The sequence below is a fragment of the Lepidochelys kempii genome, chromosome 6, assembly GCF_965140265.1.
Source record: "Lepidochelys kempii isolate rLepKem1 chromosome 6, rLepKem1.hap2, whole genome shotgun sequence".
Lineage (NCBI taxonomy): Eukaryota > Metazoa > Chordata > Testudines > Cheloniidae > Lepidochelys > Lepidochelys kempii.
Window position 1 is genome coordinate 22436315 of NC_133261.1, and position 23420 is coordinate 22459734.

Below are 23420 nucleotides of genomic sequence, written 5' to 3' on the forward strand. Positions count from 1 at the left end.
CCCTTTGTCTTGTATCTTGTAAGCTCTTCAGGGGAGGGATTGTCTGTCTGTATAGTACCTATGGCAGTGGGGCCCAATTTTAGTAGGGACCGTTAGGTGTTAGTGTCCTAGAGATACTAAAAAGAAGGTATAAGCCCTTTTATTCTTTCCTCTTTAGGTCTCCTTTAACTAGGGTGACCAGGTAGCAAGTGTGAAAAATCGGGATGGGGGTGGGCAGCGGTAATAGGTGCCTATATGAAAAAAAAAAATCCCTGAATATCAGGACTGTCGCTATAAAATTGGGACATCTGGTCACTCTACTTTTAACATTAAGTATGGGAGGCAGCTGCTCCTCTGCTTCCCTATTGTTTCCCAAAGGCCTGGACTTCTAACCTTTTGCAAAGATATACAGCAAAATAGCGATGTTTAAACAAAAAAATCCTTTCCCCCCTGAAACAGATGATACAAAGCTGGGAGGTATTGCTAATTTAGAGAAGGACAGGGATACCCTACAGGAGGATCTGGATGACCTTGTAAACTGGAGTAATAGGAATAGGATGAAATTTAATAGTGAGAAGTGTAAGGTCATGCATTTAGGGATTAATAACAAGAATTTTAGTTATAAGCTAGGGATGCATCAACTAGAAGTAACGGAGGAGGAAAAGGACCTTGGAGTATTGGTTGATCATAGGATGACTATGAGCTGCCAATGTGATATGGCTGTGAAAAAAGCTAATGTCGTCTTGGGATGCATCAGGAGAGGTATTTCCAGTAGGGATAAGGAGGTTTTAGTACCGTTATATAAGGCACTGGTGAGACCTCACCTGGAATACTGTGTGCAGTTCTGGTCTCCCATGTTTAAGAAGGATGAATTCAAACTGGAACAGGTACGGAGAAGGGCTACTAGGATGATCCGAGGAATGGAAAACTTGTCTTATGAAAGGAGACTCAGGAAGCTTGGCTTGTTTAGCCTAACTAAAAGAAGGTTGAGGGGAGATATGATTGCTCTCTATAAATATATCAGAGGGATAAATACCAGAGAGGGAGAGGAATTATTTAAACTCAGTACCAATGTGGACACAAGAACAAATGGATATAAACTGGCCACTAGGAAATTTAGATTAGAAATTAGACGAAGGTTTCTAACCATCAGAGGAGTGAAGTTTTGGAATAGCCTTCCGAGGGAAGTAGTGGGGGCAAAAGATCTATCTTGCTTTAAGATTAAACTCGATAAGTTTATGGAGAAGATGGTATGATGGGATAACATGGTTTTGGTAATTAAATATTCATGGTAAATAGGCCCAATGGCCTGTGATGGGTTTTTAGATGGGGTAAGATCCAAGTTACCCGGGAAAGAATTTTCTGTAGTATCTGGCTGATGAATCTTGCCCATATGCTCAGGGTTTAGCTGATCGCCATATTTGGGGTCGGGAAGGAATTTTCCTCCAGGGCAGATTGGAAGGCCCTGGAGGTTTTTCGCCTTCCTCTGTAGCATGGGGCACGGGTCACTTGCTGGAGGATTCTCTGCTCCTTGCGGTCTTCAAACTACAATTTGAGGACTTCAATAGCACAGATATAGGTGTGAGGTCTTTTTTTAGGAGTGGTGGGTGAAATTCTGTGGCCTGCATTGTGCAGGAGGTCAGACTAGATGATCATAATGGTCCCTTCTGGCCTAAATATCTATGAATCTATGAAACAGGAAGCAGCTAGAAGAGGTTAAGAACAACTAACTGCACCCATTATGCCCAGTCATCTCATCCCCTGGTGTAGATTGTCATTGTCTCCTACAATGTCTTCATTTTCATTTTGGGTTTCATTGTGAAGGGAAATTGCTCTTTTTTCCCAGGGCTTCGAGGTTTTACCACTTTCATTTTTGTGGGTGGTGGGAGGAAAGAAGCCATCAGGTAAATAACCCAGAGGCAGTTTGTTAAATACAATCTTAGGGCTTTTCTACACTTACATTTTATAGTGCTCTGACTTGCTGGCTCAGGGGTGTGCAAAATCACCCCCCTGAGTGCAGCAAGTCTGAGCGCTTTAAAGTGCTTGTGTAGACAGGCTCTGAGCGCTGGGAGCTAATCCCCTGGTGGAGGTGGATTACCAGGAGCTCTGGGGGAGCTGTCTCCCAGCGCTCCCGCACAACCACACTCGCACGTCAAAGTGCTGCCGTGGGAGTGCTCCTGCGACAATGTTTTTAAGTTTCCAATGTGGCCATGCCCTTAGCTTGGTTTGTTACGCCCTTTCTACCTGGTACACTCCCAATGGGGTGTTGAAAGCTGTTTACTGAATCCTGGTGAATTCATTAAAGTTCAGCAATAACATTTGCTGAATGTTCAGATTCAAAGCCAAATGTTTCCTCCCTGCAGAGTTAAGCTGCTTATTATACCTCAGGAAAATGTCACTGCTAGCCTCGAACTCTCTAATTCTTTGGAAATAAATTGATCAGGAGGGAATTTTAACTGATTCAATATGGGGTTCCTGGCTTTCATCTCCTCCTTTGTGCTAAAGTTATCCAGACTCCTGTCTGGTTTCATTGGTTCTTCATCAACATCTCTATGGCTTAAGATTTCTCTTCCTCTTCCTGTCTCACACACTGGTTTCCCTCTCCCCCCCCCCCCCCCAGGCAGGCAGTTGCGGGGGTCCTGGAAGAGGGCGGTCAGGGGACAAGGAGCGGGGGTGGGAGGATTGGATGGGTTGGGGGCTCCAAGGGGGACAGTCAGGGGGTGGGAAGTGGGAGGGTGCGGATGGGGGCGGGGGCCAGGCTGTTTTGGGGGCACAGCCTTCCATACCTGGCCCTCCATACCAGTTCGTAACACCGATGTGGCCCTCGGGCCAAAAAGTTTGCCCACCCCTGAACTAGATCCAAACATGAAATAGGTTTGGGTCTCAATGTTCTGCAGCCAGCTGCTCCAGAGACCAGGTAACAGAGCCTTCAGTTGGACTGAGACTCTGGAACACTCTCCAAAAGAGATCAGCATGCTACTCTAGCCACCCAACAGGCCATAAAATGTCCCTTTTCACCCTAACATTTCCCAGAGTGGAAGAAAATTAGCCTGCTCGAAAATAACAGCCCATGATTAAACCTGGAGCTGGATAGAGTAATGACATCTTGCTTAAAATCAGGGCCTCCTACTACATCTCAAATGGGATGGAGATCTGACTGCACCTGTGCAGCTCCTACTGTTGTTTTAATTCTTGTTCAGTATTCACATACCACAGATGTGATCTTGCAAATGCTTGTTGCCAGGTGTGGTGCTTGCGTACTGCGAGTGGGCCCATTGAAGCCAAAGGGACTATTTGCAGTAGTAAGCTTTCTGCCCAGTTGTAAGCATTTGTAGGATCAGGGTCAAAAGTGGGACAGCCTTTTGGAAGTGCTTACTGTAGACAAGAATGTTGCATCGTGATGTTATTTGCACCCTTGATCGTATTCTGTCATGGTATGAATGTTAAGAATCATGGGCTCATCTAACTTCCACATGAAATTAATTGAAAGGAACAGTGTTCTAATCATGTCCCAACTAAATGGGGAATTATCAGAGTGCAGCAGAATGGCAGTGTAATCTCAACATTTATTATTAGCCCACATGCTGGTGTGATTGTCCTTGTACTCCTGTCTGTCTGAATCCACCCTTTGTCTTTTGTCTTATATATAGGCTAATCTTTTTGGGTGGCAGAAACTGTTTTTTGTTCTGTTTGTACAGCACCTAGTACGATGGGGTCCTGGTCCATGCCTAAGGCTCCTGTGTACGACAGTCGTGTAGAGAAATAAGGCAGCATGGAAAAGTGAATTCATTGCCTCCTAGCCCAGGACACCGACAGTTATACCGTTACCTTACAAATCAACCTACAGAGTCACTTGAGTGTTTTGATACGTGTAAACTGCAAGATAATATAAAATAGGTACTACGTTCATATTCACTTTATTTGCCTATGTACAAATGCATGAACTTGATTCCGTTCAATATACAAAGCAGGGAAATAATTTTGTAAAACTGATTGTAAGATAAGTTGGGATAGGTAGCTGAAAATAGAAACCTTTGTACCCAGTGTAGGAAACTGAATGGAGCTGTGTTCAGGAGCACGTCAGTAACTCAGTGGCGTATACAGTAAAGCAGGCTTTTTTCTGAAGCCACTTAGAGTCTAAATGCTCAGGCCACCACTGCAATGTAGCAGCCATCATGCACTAACGCTACATAACAGTGAAGAAAACACCCCATGGAAACAGCCAGTGAAATTTAAGTAGGCAGAATGTAAACGGCAGGGTTAGCGTTTGAGCAGCACCCAGGCCAATTTAAAGCGCCACGGGGTCCTTAATAACTAAGGCTCCGATTTTGGGACAGATGTCACAGTGTTCATGATAATCATGAATTTGAATGTAGTCCATGACAAGCTCACCCTGCAGTGACGGCTCCTGTCCTGCAGGGCTGGGCTCAGCTCCCTGTTCTGGGTGTTGTGACCTGACGGAGGGTTGGGCATGCCAGACCTGAGTGCGTCGTGACCACATGGCCAGGTCACGATACTTGGAGCAGGGAGCTAGGACCAGCCCTGTGGAAGAGGAGCTGACACTGGAGTAAGTGTGGGGTGGGCTCACTCCCCAACCCGACCCTCTTTTCCATGCCTTGTCATTTGTCCCCGCATCTCTACTGTGAAATTTATTAAAAATTTCTATGCCAAAATCATTGCCTCGTTAGTCACAGGTGGTGGGATTATTTGTTGGTTTTTTTAATGTTGCAGCTGAAAGACCATTCAAGGTTGTGGGGAAGATGGGTTGAACTCACAAGAAGAAAACTGTTGTACTGTCTGGAATGGCTCGTGACCGTCAATGCCTACTCCAGGGCAGATTGTCAGAAACAGGGCAGGCACCCCAAAGTGGTGGTATGTTCTATAATTAGATTTCACCAAAGCAGTAACAAATGCGAATGCCTGCATTTCTACAACAGTTGCACCATGGAGACACAGTCCCATTAGACTCTCCAATCTATCTTGCCATGCAGGCAGACTGGACTAAATGATAAATGGTCACTTGCATCAAAAATCACACAATATTCAGGTTTCTTTCAGTCCAAAGAGACCAGTCATTTACCCAGATCAATTGGTAGTCTGGATCTTACACCAAAGACAATGCCAGTAGCCAATCCTGTAATCAACTATTTTAAGATTTATTAACTAGAAAAAGGAATAGGAGTGTTTATTTACAGATTAAAGCAAGCAAACATATACGCACAAATGAGTTACCATCTAAATCCTAGGAGTGACAGAGTTGTAGTGATCTGTCAATTGAAAGAGTGTGTCAGGGCAGAAACCAGGTAACCCTTGGGGATTTCTGGCTCCAGTTTGATTTCTCTGGCTCTGTGAGAGTTCAAACAGCAAAGAGATGAAAAATTTTCACATATGCTATTTTAATTTCCATCGTCAAGCATTCAAAGTGATGGGATGAAGCCTTCTGCATGTACTGCTCCATGGTTGCGATAGTCATTAACTAATCCTTTCTATGATGATGTTTCTTGATAGCCCTCCTGGATGGGCAGTGGGGAGGATTCCCATGTAAGGGTTCACAAGTTCAGAGCAAACATTTTCAAAGTTGTAAAGAAAAACTTACATATTTCCTTACAGCATGGAATGTAGACGTTACAAGTGAGATTAATGCATGCAGCAACTTACAAGCATTTCATAGAGTCTAAACACTGACGTTCTTATCAGACTAATAGCTATTTTGAGCAAAACTAACATACAGGTGAACTGGACTGGTGTCCAGCTACGAGTTTGTCAGTTCTTAGCTAATGCCAGTAGCCTAGGCAAGAGCTGGCATCTGGCCTGCTAGTGTCACAAAAACATCTTGAATTTTTTTTAAAACATTCATGTTTGATAGAAGGGATGAAACTTTTTAAAATTTTTCTTTTTTTTTTTTGCCATTGATGATTAAAGAGCTTTTCATCAAGAAAGAAACTGACCTGACGAGGGGAAAAATGGAAGAGACTAGACACAAACACATTGCAAAAAAACAACCAAGCGTGCACTTTTGTTTTTCTAATATTAGGAGTATCATATGGAGTATTTTACTTCCTTCCCAGTAGTAGTAATCAGAATATTAGCCCAGATCATTCTCCCATGTTTTAAAGCCGCAGTAAGGTGATCATATTTCCCAAAGGGAAAACGTGTAGGCTAGCCCGAGGTGCGGGCTACAAATGCTTACAACTGGGCAGAAAGCTTACTACTGCAAATAGTCCCTTTGGCTTCAATGGGCCCACTCGCAGTACGCAAGCACCACACCTGGCAACAAGCATTTGCAAGATCACATCTTTGGTATGTGAATACTGAACAAGAATTAAAACAACAGTAGGAGCTGCACAGGTGCAGTCAGATCTCCATCCCATTTGAGATGTAGTAGGAGGCCCTGATTTTAAGCAAGATGTCATTACTCTATCCAGCTCCAGGTTTAATCATGGGCTATTATTTTCGAGCAGGCTAATTTTCTTCCACTCTGGGAAATGTTAGGGTGAAAAGGGACATTTTATGGCCTATTGGCCCCCCTTATCCCGTGCACGGGGCTGTCCCGTGCTGCTTGCCTGAGTCCTCTCCCTCCCCTGCACGGGGCTGGGTCCCGTTTGGGACAGATGTCCACTTTTGCCAAAAAGTCGGGATGGCCGGGACAGGGCTTAAAAAACAGACTGTCCCAGCCAAAACGGGGTGTACGGTCACCCTAAGCCACAGGAACAGATCATTTGTGTCCGTGGAGATTCCCTGACAGCCCAGGATAGTCCAATTAGGGAGTGTGGTGGTGTCCCCCTTTCTCCCATGGAAAAATCTTTCACCCAAACCTGGATGACGATGGGACACAGGCTCATTGATGCCAGCTGGCAAAGGGTTCACTACTCTGTCAGCAATGCCTAACAGTCCTGACAAACTCGCTACACCCAACACATTGCTATCATAGTACTTCTCTATAAAGCATGTTGTGTGAGATCTTAAATGAAAGCCAGAAGCATGCTGATCCTCATCATCGTGTGTTGTGTGTACGGGTGATATTTCAGAAGTTGTATGTGCTAAATACATGTTTTAAAAACTCTGTCCAAGACAGAACTGACAAACAGGTTTTGGGTCAGACAAAGGCCTGTATACTCACCTGTCTGCCTAGATTCATATGTAGATTAAGCATTGTAAGCCAAAAGAATGGAAGTGCTGTTGACATGAGGCCGGTTTTCTTCAATATCTTCATAAATGATCTGGAGGATGGTGTGGATTGCACTCTCAGCAATTTTGCAGATGATACTAAACTGGGAGGAGTGGTAGATACGCTGGAGGGCAGGGATAGGATACACAGGGACCTAGACAAATTGGAGGATTGGGCCAAAAGAAATCTGATGAGGTTCAATAAGGATAAGTGCAGGGTCCTGCACTTAGGACGGAAGAACCCAATGCACAGCTACAGACTAGGGACCGAATGGCTAGGCAGCACTTCTGCGGAAAAGGACCTAGGGGTGACAGTGGACGAGAAGCTGGATATGAGTCAGCAGTGTGCCCTTGTTGCCAAGAAGGCCAATGGCATTTTGGGATGTATAAGTAGGGGCATAGCGAGCAGATCGAGGGACGTGATCGTTCCCCTCTATTTGACATTGGTGAGGCCTCATCTGGAGTACTGTCTCCAGTTTTGGGCCCCACACTACAAGAAGGATGTGGATAAATTGGAGAGAGTCCAGCGAAGGGCAACAAAAATGATTAGGGGTCTGGAACACATGACTTATGAGGAGAGGCTGAGGGAACTGGGATTGTTTAGTCTGCAGAAGAGAAGAATGAGGGGGGATTTGATAGCTGCTTTCAACTACCTGAGAGGTGGTTCCAGAGAGGATGGTTCTAGACTATTCTCAGTGGTAGAAGAGGACAGGACAAGGAGTAATGGTCTCAAGTTGCAGTGGGGGAAGTTTCGGTTGGATATTAGGAAAAACTTTTTTACTAGGAGGGTGGTGAAACACTGGAATGCGTTACCTAGGGAGGTGGTAGAATCTCCTTCCTTAGACGTTTTTAAGGTCAGGCTTGACAAAGCCCTGGCTGGGATGATTTAATTGGGGATAGGTCTGCTTTGAGCAGGGGGTTGGACTAGATGACCTCCTGAGGTCCCTTCCAACCCTGATATTCTATGATTCTATGAGTCAACGCGGGGGATGGGGAGTCAACAGGAAGAGAAAAAAAAGCTACGGGAAACAGCTTTCGTCTAGAGGTGCACTGTCATCCAGGGGCAAAAAGGACAGCCCTTTTTGCATCCGTGAATGGTGGATCCCAGCCACGTAGGTTGCTGATGCTGGAAGATTGCTTTAGTTTGGAAACTGCTTAAGACAAGGATTTTAGCTTGTTAAAGTTAAGTTCAGACTCTAGGAAGTGTGCTACATTTTTAATTTGATATGTAACCATTTCTGTTTCCATTATCCTTACTACCGTATCTCTTGAATCTTAATCTTCAATCATACATTTATAGTGAAACAGTTATAAGTGTATCTCTGTGTTGTGATGTTATAAAGGACCGGATCCTGAGTTGTGCCAGTCAAGCTGTGTGTATGCTGTTCCCTTGGGTACAGTGAATTTGGTGATTACTATGAGGGTATGTTTACACAAAAATTAAACACCCGGGGTTGGCCCGGGTCAGCTGACGTGGGCTCGTGGTGCGTGGGCTGCAAGGCAGTAAAATGTCTGTGTAGACGCTCGGGCTGGAGCCTGAGCTCTGGGATCCTGTGGGGGGAGGAGGTTGCCTGAGCCCAAACGTCTCCACAGCAGTTTTTAGCCCCGAAGACTGAGTCAGCTGACCCAGGCGAGCCGCTCTTTTATTTCAGTGTAGATCTACCCTGAGAGTCCAGCGACAGGAGCTGGATACTGCAGGGAGTGCTCCAAGGGCTCGGGGCTTGGCGTGTGCCTATTGCTAGCTTGCACAAGAGATGGCAACATCTGTGCAGACCTGGGAGGCAGGGATTATGTGGCCACTGGCTGCTGGGTTTCAGCCCTGGCAGGCACAGAGCAGACTGCTTCACACTAGGGGCAAGTGTTGTGAGGTGCTTCACAACGCTGGGAATCCCTGGGGAGTATCACACATACTCTGGGCCATTTGTGCTGAGCCTCTCAACCTTCTTCCTTCCCCTGCAGCATCATCTCCTCCCTGACAGCATAGCTTCAATGCAGATGCACTCCATGAAGCTCCCCAGCGGGAGCCCAGTATTCATTGGGCCCAGTCTGCCCTGTGCAGACCGCTCCCTGCGGCGTTGACGGGGAGGGGTGGGGTACTGCTGCCAAAGTCCCCAAGCTCTCTTCCATGCAGAATGGGGAAGATGCATGTGTGGATGTTGGGGTCTGGTCCCTTCCAGATGTACCATGCTGCCTCTGGAAGGACAGTATCTCTGTCTGCAGAGGAGAGTCTCAGTGAAGATCCCCACACTCTTACAGCATGTGAGTGCTCCTGCTCTGTCTTGGATTGAATTGACCTCATAGAGGGAATTAACAATGGCTGAGACTGTAAGAGGGGGTCATTTAATTACCAAATCATTCACTGCCATGTCGATGGTCTCCTCGAGATGCTCCACTCAGGAGGCTTCTGTGCTTGAAATACATCTGTCTTGGAGGCTTGTCGCATTAACGTTATCCTGTTTTCCATTTAATCTGCAGATGTTCCGCAGGGTTTACAAAGGGATCCCCCTGCAGGTGCGAGGCCAGGTCTGGTCACTCCTGCTGGACATCGAGAAGGTGAAGACTGAGAATGAAGGAAAGTATGAGGTATGGTGCCTTCATAGCAGTGGTCACAAGGGGATGTGTGTGTGGATAAACCTGTGGCCAGTCTGCTGGGATTCCGGTACATCATGATAAGTTAGACCCGCACTCTTGCAGCCTGAGCCATCAGAAGGTGGGAGATGATGGATGGATGGGTGATCTCTTGATGGAGGGGTTTTGGAGAGGGAGACAGAATACCGTCTGTGTCCCTTCCCCAGTAGGCAGTGGTGTAGTGAATACCATTCAGCAGATGTTAACTTTTGGTTCCCACTAGTGAAATAGGTGAAGGAGTGAATCACTGCTCCTTTCACTGTGTTCTGTCTCTCTTTATCACCACTGATCTGGGAGACAGTCCCATAAGCCTTTCTTCCTCTACATTCAGAGGTGCTACAAGTAAGAATACAGACTGAAAATAAAAAGAGGATTGACTCTTTTTGTCCATTTGTACCCTCCACCCCACTGTGTCAATAGGACCCTAAATCCAGAAGCTCTTTCTGGCATATTGGTTGCTTCAAACTGTACTACTGGGATTCTGCCAACAGATGTTTTAGATGTTGCTGTATCTGATTGAAACTGGTCACTGAAGATAGTGGCCAATGTTTTCAAAAGTGACCACAAGTTTTTGGGTGTGTTGGGTTTGTCTGGGGGAGTGGGACGTCGAACTTGAGATAGCTTAAAGAGTAGGTGCTCAGCATTTTCTGGCTCCTTTTTAAAGTGTCCCAAGTCCGCCAAAAACTGAGACAGCCAAAATCTCTCTTCACTACAGTTTTTGCTCTTATATTTTCATTGCACAGCTGAGTTTGATGGATGAATTTTCAAACCAATATGGAAAAGGATTTTAGCAGCATGACCCAATTAAAGTCCAGGGAAAATCACATAGCTGAGAATTCATTTAAGGATTTGTGTATTAAAGAGTTCTGGGTTATGAAACATCCCCCCCTTCCCCCACTCCCTCATTTCACTGAAATTTGGTTTTGCCGGCAGCATCATTGCAGCTCAGGTTGAAATGACCAGTGTCTCTTATTTTCAGACCCTCGGCCCTTTTATATAGAAATATCCTATTGAAATAGTCTATTAAAAATTATTCAGTTTACAGGATTTCCTTTATAAATAGGAGAAAAGTCTTGATTCTGTTGCCTCCCATTAAATCTCTTTACAAAGCTAGATCTTTTGAGGATTTTTTGGCATGAACTAAACAATATCTGTGTATGTTAAACAAGAAATTGAACAAGAGGGCTTATTGAGTTTGATTGTAATAAAAACATTTTAACAAGAAACATAGTGGCTACTTTCCAGCATCCTTTTCTGCATGCAGTTCATGGGAGCACTAGGTCAATAATTGTTCTTGCTTCCTAATCACCCCCCGCAGCCGCCCTTATGGCACTTCCGTGATTGTCCCACTACCCTCACCCATTAGTGGTTTCCACTCTTTCCTGATCGGTTGTTTGTCGTCATCCTAAATGTGGCTGGGTTTCAGATATCAGGCTAGTAGCATTTCTGCAGAGCATGTGGCAAAGATCACTTGGTCTTTTGCTCCCCAAACCCAACAGAGGACAGGAGTATTATAGAAGCAGCATGCAGGGCCTGTGGAGGAGTGGGGGGGGAGGAGGGGAGAAGAGCACCTCCCATAGCTGTCTGGAGCTTCCTCTGGCCAGCTGAGTGCTGCTAACAGGCACAGGAGGGAGCTGCATGCCAGAGAAAAGGTATTCACAACACAGGGGTCTTTAGAACTTTGTACTCTTTCTGGCAATAAGAACAATACAGTAAAGCAAACGCAGCATAGCCCCGTGGTTACATTTCAGAGGCAGAGGGTAAGAGAGTCAAGTGTCTCATCCAGTAGACCCAAGTATTTCTAATAATTTCCTGCCTATTACAGTTAGTCAAACATAGATATTAATAGCAAAATCTTGCTGGTATATATAATCTCGTAAGACATACAAGAACATGGAACCGAGATCATCCCAAAAAGCAGGGTTAATGAGGTTTCTCTGGCATTTTTTCTCTCCAACCATCATGGGAGAGGGTACAGAAGAGCCCCAGCATGCCATGCCGCACAGTAAGTAAAACAATCTGAATAAATGAAAGTCACAAGTAGTTTAATGATAAACTCCTGAGGGGTCTGCAATAAACAGGAACCACACAGCGTAAGAGCCTTTGCATGACACAAATCCCTGAAAGCAGCTCTTCTTAATCTTCCTCAGCCTTGGCGTCACCTGAGGCCAGCAATTAGTTCTCTTTCTAATTTCATCCAGAAGAGGTTTGGAGTCCAGTTCTCAGAAACCATGGATTTGTGTGTTGGGAACAAAATAGTTGCCTTGACTCTTTCCTCTATAATGCTTGCTCTAAGGGGGCCCAAAGTCAGTCTCTCTCTCTCTCTCTCTCTCTCTCCTCCTTGCCTCTGCCAGGGAGTTTAAATCAAGAGGAAAAAATATTTTGTGTGGGATTTTCATAAGTGCTCAGCATTGGCCTTTCGCTGCTCCCGCTGAGGCCAACGTGGAGTCCTGGGTGTGGAACAAGGCCAATACTGAGCTGTCTTGAAATTCCTTTACACAGAGCTGCTCATGCTGTTTTCAGGACTCTCCCTGTCCCTAACATCAGGCAGGGCCATCATAAGGCTACTAGTGTCCTCGTTCTTCCCACGTTTACCCCTAGGGATCTCTATGTAATGAGTATCTCCTTGCATATCTAGCTGGAGGAGCTTCTGGTTACAGGGCCAGGACGTACAAGGTGCTGAGCTCTTGTTGAGAGGTGTTGAGTACCCTCATGTCAGTGGGAGCTGCGGGTTCCCTGCACCTTTCAGCGGGCATTCAGCATCCTGCAGGATTAAACCAACACTCCTCTATGGAGCTCAGCAAGTCAGTTGTTTTTTGTCTGGGATCCCCAACAATGGCAGGTTTTATGGCTTCACCTGGTTCCTAAGTCTCTCTAGCCTCCTTTCAGCCAAGCTGTTATCTTTCAAGATACTCTTTCTTGGTAAGTTTTGATACCTCACTGTCCTTGTTCACTTTGGCCCCCAAGTGGTCCAGGGAATAGCCCTGATTTTTGTTACTCTTGTGTTGCTTAATTTTTACTAAGGTCTCGTTGAGTCGCCTTTAGATATGCCTTCCCTGTCTTCCTCCGTGCAGATTAGCACTCGTTGGTTATTGTTGGAGACATCAATATCTCTTGCCAATTTTCCATGGTCCTGTGTCGCCACTACAGCACTTCCCAAAGTGGCACCAGGACTGTCTGCTGCGATCGTGAGGCGCAGGGCTGAATGCAGTCTGTAGCAATGGCCTCGGATTTGGGTGTATTGCCTTTGAAGCTACTGCACCAACGTGGATGTTTATGTTACAAGTGTCCTTGTGTTAGCCACTAGTGAGGGAGTTTGAGCATGGGAGGAGAATGACTCATAGGTGGAACTTGATCTCTCATACATGGGTGGTGGGTGAAGCCTCCCTTTGGGGAGGCTAGCTCCCAGCTCCACCTCTTCTGCCTGGCCCCCAAACTCCCCCCCCATCCCTGAGGCTGGAACAATGAGCCCTCTGCCCACCTGGAGGAGCCTCGAGTGTCCCGTCCCCCACAGCTGGAGAAGCCCCGGGCTGGCCGAAGCTTCGGGTGTCGAGCCCCCCCTCCCCCAGCACCTGTCCGGAGGAGACCCGGCCAACCCCTCCCAACTTGCCCGGAAGAGCCCCAGACCAGCTGTGCTGTCCCTTTCTCTCCCTGCCAACCCCAAGATGCCTGGGAAAAGCTGCAGCATGACAGTGTCTCTTCCTAAAGAAGAACCTGAGCTTTTTATATGCCCCATGCAGGTTTTGGGATGGCTGAGGAGACAGTATTTGCTACTCAACTTCCTGAGTTCATCAGTGATCTCCCTGGAGTCCAGGGAGATTACTGATGAACCCAGGAAGCTGAATAGGACAAACTGCCTCCTCAGTTGCCCTGGAACCTGCATGGGGAATAATAAAGCCAAAACGTCTCCCACCAAACTCACAACCAGGTGTCTGGAGGAAGCGGCGGTGCTGGGGGAGGCAGAGCCTCCCCATGCCTATTATACCCGCCTCCTATGTATCTTTTGCCATGAAGTTTCTGTCCCCCAACAGGATGGCTTTAAAGCTGAAGGAGGGGAGGAAAAGTGGGAGTTTGCCAGAGGAAAGAAGTGCAGACCTGTCAACTTTTGCCAGTTGTTGTTTTCAAAAGTTTTATGAAATGGGACTAGTGAAGTTGGTTTTACAGTCGGTACTTCTAGCTAGTGGCATCTATTCTTCTGTCTGTTTAAACATCTGCAGGGCTCAACAACAGAGTGCAACTGAGCAGAACAAGCCAGATTCAGAAGTCCACAAATTACTTGAAAATGAAAACATAGTCCCATTGCTTGTAGTCTGTAGAGCTAAGGAACCTTCACGATTGAAACACCTTGCATGAGGCCCTGAGCTACTATCTGCCATTCAGATCCCAAGATGTTGTGACTTTGTTCTTTTACATTCTAGTGACTTTGTTCTTCTTGGCTTTAGGATTGCTTCGCATACTAAATACTGTACCATGAGCAGCTCTGTTCACTGAGCACAGGATGCTCCTTAGAACAGGTGCAGTCTCTGGGCAAGTGCATTCAGTTCGTAATTATTCATGAGTCGGTGTGAAAGGGGGTTTGTTTTAGCAGGTCAGAATCACGGCTGAGGGTTGCTCTGGAGTCAGCTCTAGTTCCCTTTGTGGCCTCTTAAGGGACTCCCCAATCAGTGGAGACTGAAATGTTTTTTGTATTAATAGGAAACATTGATTACATTGGAGTTACTTTGTTCCTTTAGTGAGTGAGCTACCAGCAGGAGCCTGGGTTGGTTAATGAACTTGAACCAAAGTGCCCTAGTGTATGTAGTAAGGGTGCTTCATGTAGCCTGCTTCCTTGTAACATGTAAGACGCCATAGGGTGCAAGAAAGGATACCTGTAGTATTAATGCTAGAAAACTAAACCACTCCTAAGCGTCACATTTTACTGCTCCCTTCCCTTCATTCTCCCTTAGTTTATACAGGCAATAATTCTGCCTGGGCCCTAGTTTCAGTGTCTCCTTCACAAACCCTGGTACAAGTTCAGAGTTAATGCTACTGCTACAGGCTACAATACATAAAGGTCACAATCGCCTCTGAGCATTTTCTGCGGAGGATGGAAACCCCACATAGTGTTCAGCCAGTGCCTGTGTTGCTGTTAGGCAGATCAGGGCTGCTAGTCAGTTATGAGTCTGAAGCCGGCTCTGGGTGTGGTGGGCTCTTCTATCCAAAACTCCAAATTGATGTGGCAGCTTTAGGGGAAATGGCAACCTGCGGATACTGTAAATTGGATCCACTAACACCTTTAAAGCAGTGGCTCCCTACCATCCATCTGTGTATCTATTACTGATATGCAAGGCTTCCCGCCTGTAGGTTAACGAGGAGCCTCGTGCTGGTCTCCAGTGTGGCATCATTGTTCAGTTGTGTGCACTCTAACTTGCAGTTACATCTCAGGCTGCTCCAAAACTCGGTGGCAGAACATTTCATTCACTAAATAGCCTCAGGGGCTTAAAGAACAAACGGACAATTATGTGGTTGCCAGTGATATCTAAGGGATATAAATGAGTTCAGATGCTTAGCTACAGCATGGTGATTCTTACTTGCATGCACACGCTTCAGCTGAGTGCCATCTTTGGGGCTGGTAAGTAATTCTTCCACGGGGCATGTTTGTTAAGAGCTGGAAGGGTTTTTGCCTTCCTCTGGAGCTTTGAGCAAGGATCCTGTATTAGGGTGAGGTGAGCATATAGTAGTGGTTTGATTTCCTTCAAATACAATGGGCGCCGAGCATTAGCAGGCATCAATCCTTTTAGTCAGTGCCATCTTTGTTTTCAGTGAATGTGGCTTAGAGAATAAACCAGCAATTCTTTTTGCAAAGAGGGAGTCTTGCTATGTATTTAACTTTTATTCTTAACTGTACCAGTTTACTAGTCTTGGTCCCATCCCTAGTGGACAAGCCAGAACCCCTCTTCAAGGCTCAGTGTAATCTCTACTCAAAAAAAGCCCCAGGAGGGGTTAATAGGCTTAAGATGGTTTTGTTTCTCTGGAGAGGAGGGAAATTGTAATTAGCAATCAAATCATGGAGCTGCTTAGACCATAAAAAATTGCACTGCACAGCATCTAGGCCAAGAATACCTAGGGGTCTCTGCTATTGGTCTATGAGCTATGTATTAATATGTATTATTTTTCTACCCACCAAGAGCCACCTTGGTGCTTTACAAGACCAAATATACATGGTCTCTGTTCTGAAGAGCTTCAGAGGCAACCATCGATCCACTGGATCATGGTGTACTCGTCAGATCGGAGTAGAAACAATCCATTCTAAAAACCTGCTGAAGTGGTCCCTTGATAGAAATCTTTAATGTCGGGGAGCTCAGATTTGGCATTGGTGGTAGTGGTGGGGAATTTATTCTAGATTTCAGTGGTGAGTGTGCAGCTTAATCTTTTCTCAGGGATAATTCAATAATAAAGAAACCTTTAAAGGGAAGTAGGGCACGAGACTTGCTGCGCTGCCAGTGCACGTTAGGTCTCGGTGGTGGGATTTATTTAATAGAAATTCCTATGAACAGAACTTCAGGATGAACCTGATTGTGTCCCTCTGCACAGATTAGCACATTTTCTATATGTTTCTGGTGTGCTCCTGAACAGAAATGAGAATAGTGTCTGCATGTACCTGGCGTATACGACGGCACTGAGAGGGTTAAGTGGCTTCAGACTCATTGTTCTCAATGGCAAACTAACAGGCAGAAGATGGGTCTAATCCATGTCTGCTAGACTGGTCCATGTTCCCACTTCCACACTTTTTCCATAGTAACGGAATCAGAAATGGAGGGACCAGACCTTGTTTAAAATCTCAGCTTCTTGATTTCACTTTGTCTGAGAGGAATGAACCTGAAATGCTGCTTGTTACGAGTGCAGTATCACTGAGAAAGACATATGGAAATGTTCCTAAGGGTGTTCTTCCTTTCTCCCGGCCTCATAAAAATGCTGGGGAGGAAGCGAGAATTGTAATCCATAGACAGGCTGCATTTTGTGCTCCCTCTCCAAGTCTGCATGTGTTTCCCTCATTCTGTTGTTGCTTTGTTATCGTTAAATACCGAAGAGTTATAGGCTGGCTGGTGGTTCTGAGCTCCCTCTCTAGAATGAAGAGGTCTCTTCTCTTGAAATGTTCTATTTCTAGAGATGATATATGTGGCTGTCTAATGGGTTTCCTTTCTCTGTCCCTCACTTCCATCCAGAAAATGAAAGAACAAGCCAGGAGCTTCTCATCAGAAATCAAGCAGATAGACTTAGATGTCAACCGCACCTTTCGAAACCACATCATGTTCCGGGATCGCTATGGAGTCAAGTGAGTATTGGATACATGGTTCCAAACTGTCCATAATTGGGAATCTATTTATTCTCTGTCTGATCCCTTGACTGACCATCACGAAGGTATCAGTTTGATAGACCCAGGGACTGAAGTGCAGGCTTCCAAATAGGTACCACACATTCAGCAGCATTGTCCCTCTGTCAGCACCCCTCTGACTTGGATGGACCATGTCTAGTGGTGAGAGGGCTGCTTGGTTTCCATGCCCAGTCAGTGCCTCTTCTTCTGTATCTGCTAGTCCTTAGCTAGGAGGCTCCAGGCTGCAATGCAGAACCTAAAGAAACCAGGGTGTTAAAGTAGGGGGGGAAATGGATACATCTTCAGGGCTCCAGCAAGGATACGAGGCTCCCCTGCCTCCCAAAGGGGAAAGGAAATAGCTGCATTCATGGAAGAAAAATATAAACCTTTAGTAGGTGCAGTCACTGAGGTTGCTTCACAGCAACTGATGCACTGGAGTTTTACATATCTGTCTGCTACTTATTAAGCTTAAGCCGGGTGAGTTACCTCACCCACCTTGTCTCTCTAATATCCTGGGACCGACACGGCTACAACACTGCATAATCTACTTATTGACACTCACACGCATTCCTGCCTGGTTGCATAGAACAATAGTGGTGTGGTTTCTGAGGCAGTGATGCAGGAATACTGACATCATTACGGGGTGACATTTTCCACACAATTGGGTGAGGTTGGAAGTGAAGGGATTTTAGCTATAAGGCACCCACCAGTGTTGAGGGGAGTCATATTGCTAAGCCTCTACCCGTTGCACTGTATGTTTATATCCTAGCTCTTCTTTAGCAAACACTGAAGGTGTGAGAGGAAATATCTCATAATAAACCAAGATGGTGGTGTTTTTCTGAGTTTTATAGCCCAGCTGAAGACTATATATTTGTGCATGTCGTCTTAATAGATCTGTTGGTTTGATGGGATAGTTTAGCACTGTTTCGTTGTTCTGATGGTATTCCTCCACTGGGGAAAGAGAGGCAAGCCCTGTTGCCGTAAGAGGTGTAATGCGTACCTGGTGTGATTCTCTGAGTTTTGCATTGTTTCAGCAGAGGAACTTGCAGAAGCTACGGTAAAATCACCTTTTGCTTTTTGTGAAATACTTGCTGAAGTTCAAGATTAGCTCCTCAGACTATCAAATCTTAATGTCCTCTCTTTCTTCCTAGGCAGCAAGCGTTGTTCCATGTCCTTTCAGCATACTCTGTTTACAACACGGTAAGTAGATCCAGCTAAAAGTGAGCACTCCTGAGTTGACCTCTTTCTTGACTTGCACAGTTCGTCTTCCATTGGGAGGCCCCCAGTGTTTACTTGGAAGGCCAGATGACTGTGTACAGCGCCCCAGTGGTGCGTCTTTACAAAAAGTAAACATGGAAGAAACCCAAGTTAGTTATCTTCAGAAGCCACAACTACAGTAGGTAGTGGGTTCTTCGAACAGCTGTTTTATTTCCCATGCATAATTCCAACTGCCTGTGATATCCTGAAGGTTTGATTAGGATGGAGCTCAACACAGGAAGATAAACTGCCCTTTATCATAATCCTTCCCCCCGCCTCCCCGAACGATTATCCCAGGAGTCTAGCCTACTGTCCAAAGAGAGTATCTATCTGTTTTTTCTTGTGATTTCTAGCCCTGTGTTTAGTGGTATCCTCATGGTTGAAGACAGTAACTTCTTACAGTGTGTTAATCATTTTCAGCTGAGGGGTTTAGAGGACAGTAGGAATAAATGAACTACAAGAATTAACTGTCTCCATCTGCCAGTGGAGGACAGTTAACCCACAAGGTCTAGATTGGCACAGTGGACTTGTAGACAAAAAACAATGTTGTTCCCTCAGCCCAAGCATACTTAGGGGGACTGCTGAATTTCCCTTTGTATTTTTAGGACTAGCATGTTTAAGGAAACCCCAAATAGCATCTGAGCAATACACTGTTTATCATCCTATACAGTATTTCCTGAAATAGCTGTAACATTACTTGTGACTGAATTTTTGTAGTTCAGGTTCATGCTTCGGTAGCTCACACAGCATAACAAAATTAGATTAATGGCCTTGAACTAGTGGGTATATCTCCATGTCACAGAGCCATCAGGCAATTTGGCACAAAGAGCACTCTCTGCTCATGAAGATAGGGTAGAGTACAGTAGGCTTTTTATTTTCTGGATGCCTTGGGACCAGTCCTGGGATAGCAAAGCAGAGTTTTGTAAACCAAGTATAAGCCTACTTATGTGATGGGAATTTCTGTAGTGACAACATGGATTGTCCTTGGACACTAAAATGCATCAAATTCATCCCAACTAAACTTTCTTTCATCTGTAGGTCACGGGTGCCAATTCAGGCAGCTGGTGACTGGAAGTTGTAACATTTGATGATGTACAGAGGCCTATGTGAAATGAACTTAGCACACGCTCAGTTCAGTTCCCAAAGGCAAGTGTCCATATCTCTCCTACATGTGATTGGCAACCTGGCTAGTTTTCTCAGCAAAGATACCATGGAGCCTGATCTACCCTCTCAAGGTAGACTTTCCAGGGCAAAGCTAGGGGAAGCGTGGGGAAACTTCTGCTGCTGCTCTGCTTGCTGTGGGACCCATGCTACGGATGAATAGGGGACTTCAGTCTCCATAGATGTTAAATTGACACTAAGAACTTGGTGCAGAATCCACTGATATCAAGTGGTGTCCCAAGTGGTTGACCGTTTGATCTAATGGAGATCTGGTGTAGAAGTTCACAAGGAGCTATCTAGCAATGCCATGATAGACTTGAGGGAGAGATTTTTTCAAAGGCCCAAATAGCAGTTAGGTGCCAAAGTCCTATTGAAAGTCGCTGGGTGTTAGAGACCTGGGCCTCTGAAAATCTTTCCCAGTCATTCTTAGATATAGTTGCTGCAATCAGGAGTTTAACCACAGCATGGGCAGAGCCAGAGATTGAATAGCAGCTGATGTTCAAGTCCATGAAGCTGACTTAGTTGAACAGTAGAAGCATAGTGTAGTACCCTATGGGAGCTGTGAATCTGAGAATAAACAGAGTAAGAACAGCCCTTGAACAGTGGGAAGGGAATGCACAGGTGGGATCTTCAGAAGCACCTAAGTGACTGAGGTGCACAAGCCCCACTGAAAGTCAGAGGGATTTGTTCTCCTGCATCACTCAGGTTGCTTTTGACAATCCTATCCCTAGAGCAGCGCCTTTCAACCTGTGGTCCTGGGGGTCTGCACGTGGTGTTTAAAGGGGTCTGTGAAAGGTGACTTTGTGAAAATAAAGTTTCAGTTCCCAGAAAAGGCATTCCGTTTATCTGGTCAAACAAACATATGTGAATACTCCCACCTGCTGGTCAAAACCCAGAAGTGTTGTCGTTACCCTAGAAGCCCACAGTTTCGCGCCCTTTCTCACACTGTGTCAAATTCTGTGCCAAGCATGTGCCACTTTTATAGCTGGATTCTGTTCACTTAGGTTTCAGTCTGACTTCTGTGGCAGGGGTTGGCAGATCACAGGTTGAATTTCCAAAGGGGTTCTCACCTCCATTTGAAAACGTTTAGGGGTCTGGAAGTGAGAAAAGGCTGGAAAACACTCTGGGGCAGTGGCTTTTTAGAGAGACCGGTATCCTTACCTGTTGAAAGTACTGGCGTCTAGATGTTTTTACACAAAGCTGTGCACTCGCTGAATGAAGAGGGTGGAAGTCACACGTGTACCTGTGCCCGGCTTAGTGTCATGTAAACAGGTATGTGCTGCTTGTCCCTTCCAGGAAGTGAGCTACTGCCAAGGGATGAGTCAGATTGCTGCCATCCTGCTGATGTATTTAAATGAAGAGGATGCCTTTTGGGCACTGGCGCAACTACTGACCAATCAGAGACATGCCATGCATGGTAAGCCTCGGCAGAAAAGCAGAACCGCAGCCGTTCCTGTAGACTTCACATGATGGTTGATGAGTCTTTGCTGCTGCTTCTTTGGTCAGCAAGAGGAAATCAGCAGTCAGATGTGTACTCCACCCACTTCCTGCTCTTGTCCCCTGATTATCTGAAACATGTGTAAAGGCCTTATTATGTGTACAATGACAGAAGTATGGAGCCAGATTTGGCCTTTGCATGCTGACTAGTTTATAATTGAAAAACTTAGGGTTTATCTACACTGGACTTTCTTGACTCAAGGTAATTAACACATTTGTAAAAGCTACTGTGTTCCAGGGTCAAACATTTCATGACAATCAGTTAACTCTAGGTTTAAAAATAATGTCCAGTGTAGACTTACCATTAGGAACCATACATAGTGTGCTGCTTTAAACACACTATAGAATACATTCCCTAATGCATTTGTCCAGATGTGTACTGGGAAATGTGGTGTACTATTTTACACCAATCACATTAATGCTTCTTTCATTTTATTGTGATTTTTAAACTGAAGAAGTGTTGTTTTTTAAAGTCTTTGTGCAGAGATATTTTTTAATAAGAGGGGTGGTTTGTGTAATTTAATAGCTACAGAAGATCATAGTGAGGGAGCATTGAAAGACGTTGCTCAAATGCTTCTTGCTTTTATTTATCCTGTCATAAAACCATCACATATTTTGCTTAAAAAAAAAAGAAAAAAGAAAAGGAGAGAGGCTCTTGGCATATAAGAAGCAGAGGGCATGCACAGAAGACAGAACTACCCTCTGACTTTATTATAGTTTCCTTCAACATCTGGGTTAAAATGTGTCTGCCACTAAATTATAGTGATGGGGAAGCTTGTGTTGTGCTCCCATTGTATAAAACCTGTTTACCACTGTTTGTTCTAGACCCAGAGAGGTGATGTACTGCCTAGCATACCTTGTCATGCAAATAAAGGACCTGATCCAAAATCCATGGCAGCCTTTACATTGGCTTCAGTGGGCTCTGGATCAGGCCCAGATTGTAATGGAGTGTTTAAGGTTTGACTGGTCTGCTGTGAAGGAGCAGTTTCAGAAGAACCAGCATTGGATGCCAGAGTAGGGTATGTTGCAGAGTTTTAGACACAGCCCAAATAAAAGGGGTAGAACCTAGGCCATGAAAGACAAAAGGCCAGTAAGGTCTGTTTTGCAGAGCATCCTCAGCTCCGCTTGAAGTTAATGGAAGATGTGGATTTTCAGCATCTTGGAAAATCAGCCCCCCAGTCTACATCTGTTGTTAACTTTTAAGTTTGTCTCTAATTGCTTCTGTGTATTTTTCTTTTAAAGGGTTTTTCATTCCTGGGTTCCCAAAGCTGCAGAGATTTCAGGCCCATCATGAGCAGATTTTAAGCAAACTATTTCCGAAGCTGAAGAAGCACATGGTATCTTTTTGTCACCCAGCTTCTCATACTCATGTCATGCTTACGTTAAATGCTTTAATGTTAACTTGTTCTGTTAAATACACTCCTACCCTATGTACAGCTAATCATACAACTGCTTCTGCCACTGAAGAGGCAAGTATTTAGCTAACTCATTTGTCTCCTAAATATTTCTGAAGTGAACAGTTCAGGTTTTGTGACTGGCCACCAGCATTTGTGCAAGACATTGTAAAATCTGGAGACTTTCCTAGAAAAGGCAGGAACAGGAAAATGTATCTAGGGCATGTGTGAACAGAGTTATTTCATGCGTTAACCGGGCATTGCTATGTTATGCTGGCCATAAAACCTGGACGGTATTATCATCTTCTTGCGTTGCAGATGCTGGAAAGCCCAGAGCTTTCCCCTTACAGTTTGGCTCCATGCTGCACATTTGTTTTCATTTAACATTCTCCTATGCCAATCCTGCTGTGTGGGGACATTTGCTCCCTTCCAGCAGAGGGACACAGGAAACATTAGAATTGATGCTGTGTCATTCATTTTGCTGGCTCAGCATCTCCAATGGTTTTTGTCTCCAGAGGATGGTACAACCCCATTGGTTAGCTGGAATAGCATCCGCAGTATGGGACTGGGACCTAGCAACTAGCCAGCTATTTTGTGACACTCTCTCCTCCTTTTCTGCATGTGTTTCATATTTTGGGTATTCAGACCCCTAAAGGTTTTCTGCATTCCTAGAGGGTCTTCGTGGCGTGTCTCCAGGAAAAGCTGTCTATATTGCCATCATCTGAAATAGCTCTTGCTTGGTGCTGCAGATGAACCCACCCCTGCTGTAGAAATGTAACAGAGCCAGGCTAGTTTTTCACTAAATTACCACTGTTCTGAGAGAGATGGTGGCGGGGGAAGAAACACTGAATTCCAGCCAACAGGAACAAAAGTACCTGCATTTGAGAGACTCCACGAGCTAGTAACCATATTTCCCTGAATGGAGAGCATGCTATACCTCTGCAAAACAGGGTATGGGAAAGTACAGAAGAGAGGCCCATATC

General features: G+C 45.2%; 1 protein-coding gene across 2 annotated transcripts in view; it reads left to right on the plus strand.

The window, feature by feature from the left end:
- LOC140912546 (uncharacterized) overlaps positions 1 to 23420 on the plus strand; it is a 178145-nt gene that overhangs the window by 137590 nt on the left and 17135 nt on the right. Inside the window, exons 2-7 of one of the 2 annotated variants that reach the window (XM_073347096.1) lie at positions 3678 to 3876; positions 9622 to 9729; positions 16980 to 17089; positions 18280 to 18328; positions 20843 to 20963; positions 22286 to 22380. In XM_073347096.1, the coding sequence (XP_073203197.1) occupies positions 9622 to 9729; positions 16980 to 17089; positions 18280 to 18328; positions 20843 to 20963; positions 22286 to 22380 (483 nt within the window). In that variant the 5' untranslated portion in view covers positions 3678 to 3876. The remainder of the gene's footprint in view (positions 1 to 3677; positions 3877 to 9621; positions 9730 to 16979; positions 17090 to 18279; positions 18329 to 20842; positions 20964 to 22285; positions 22381 to 23420) is intronic. The other variant, XM_073347095.1, reaches the window with a different exon arrangement.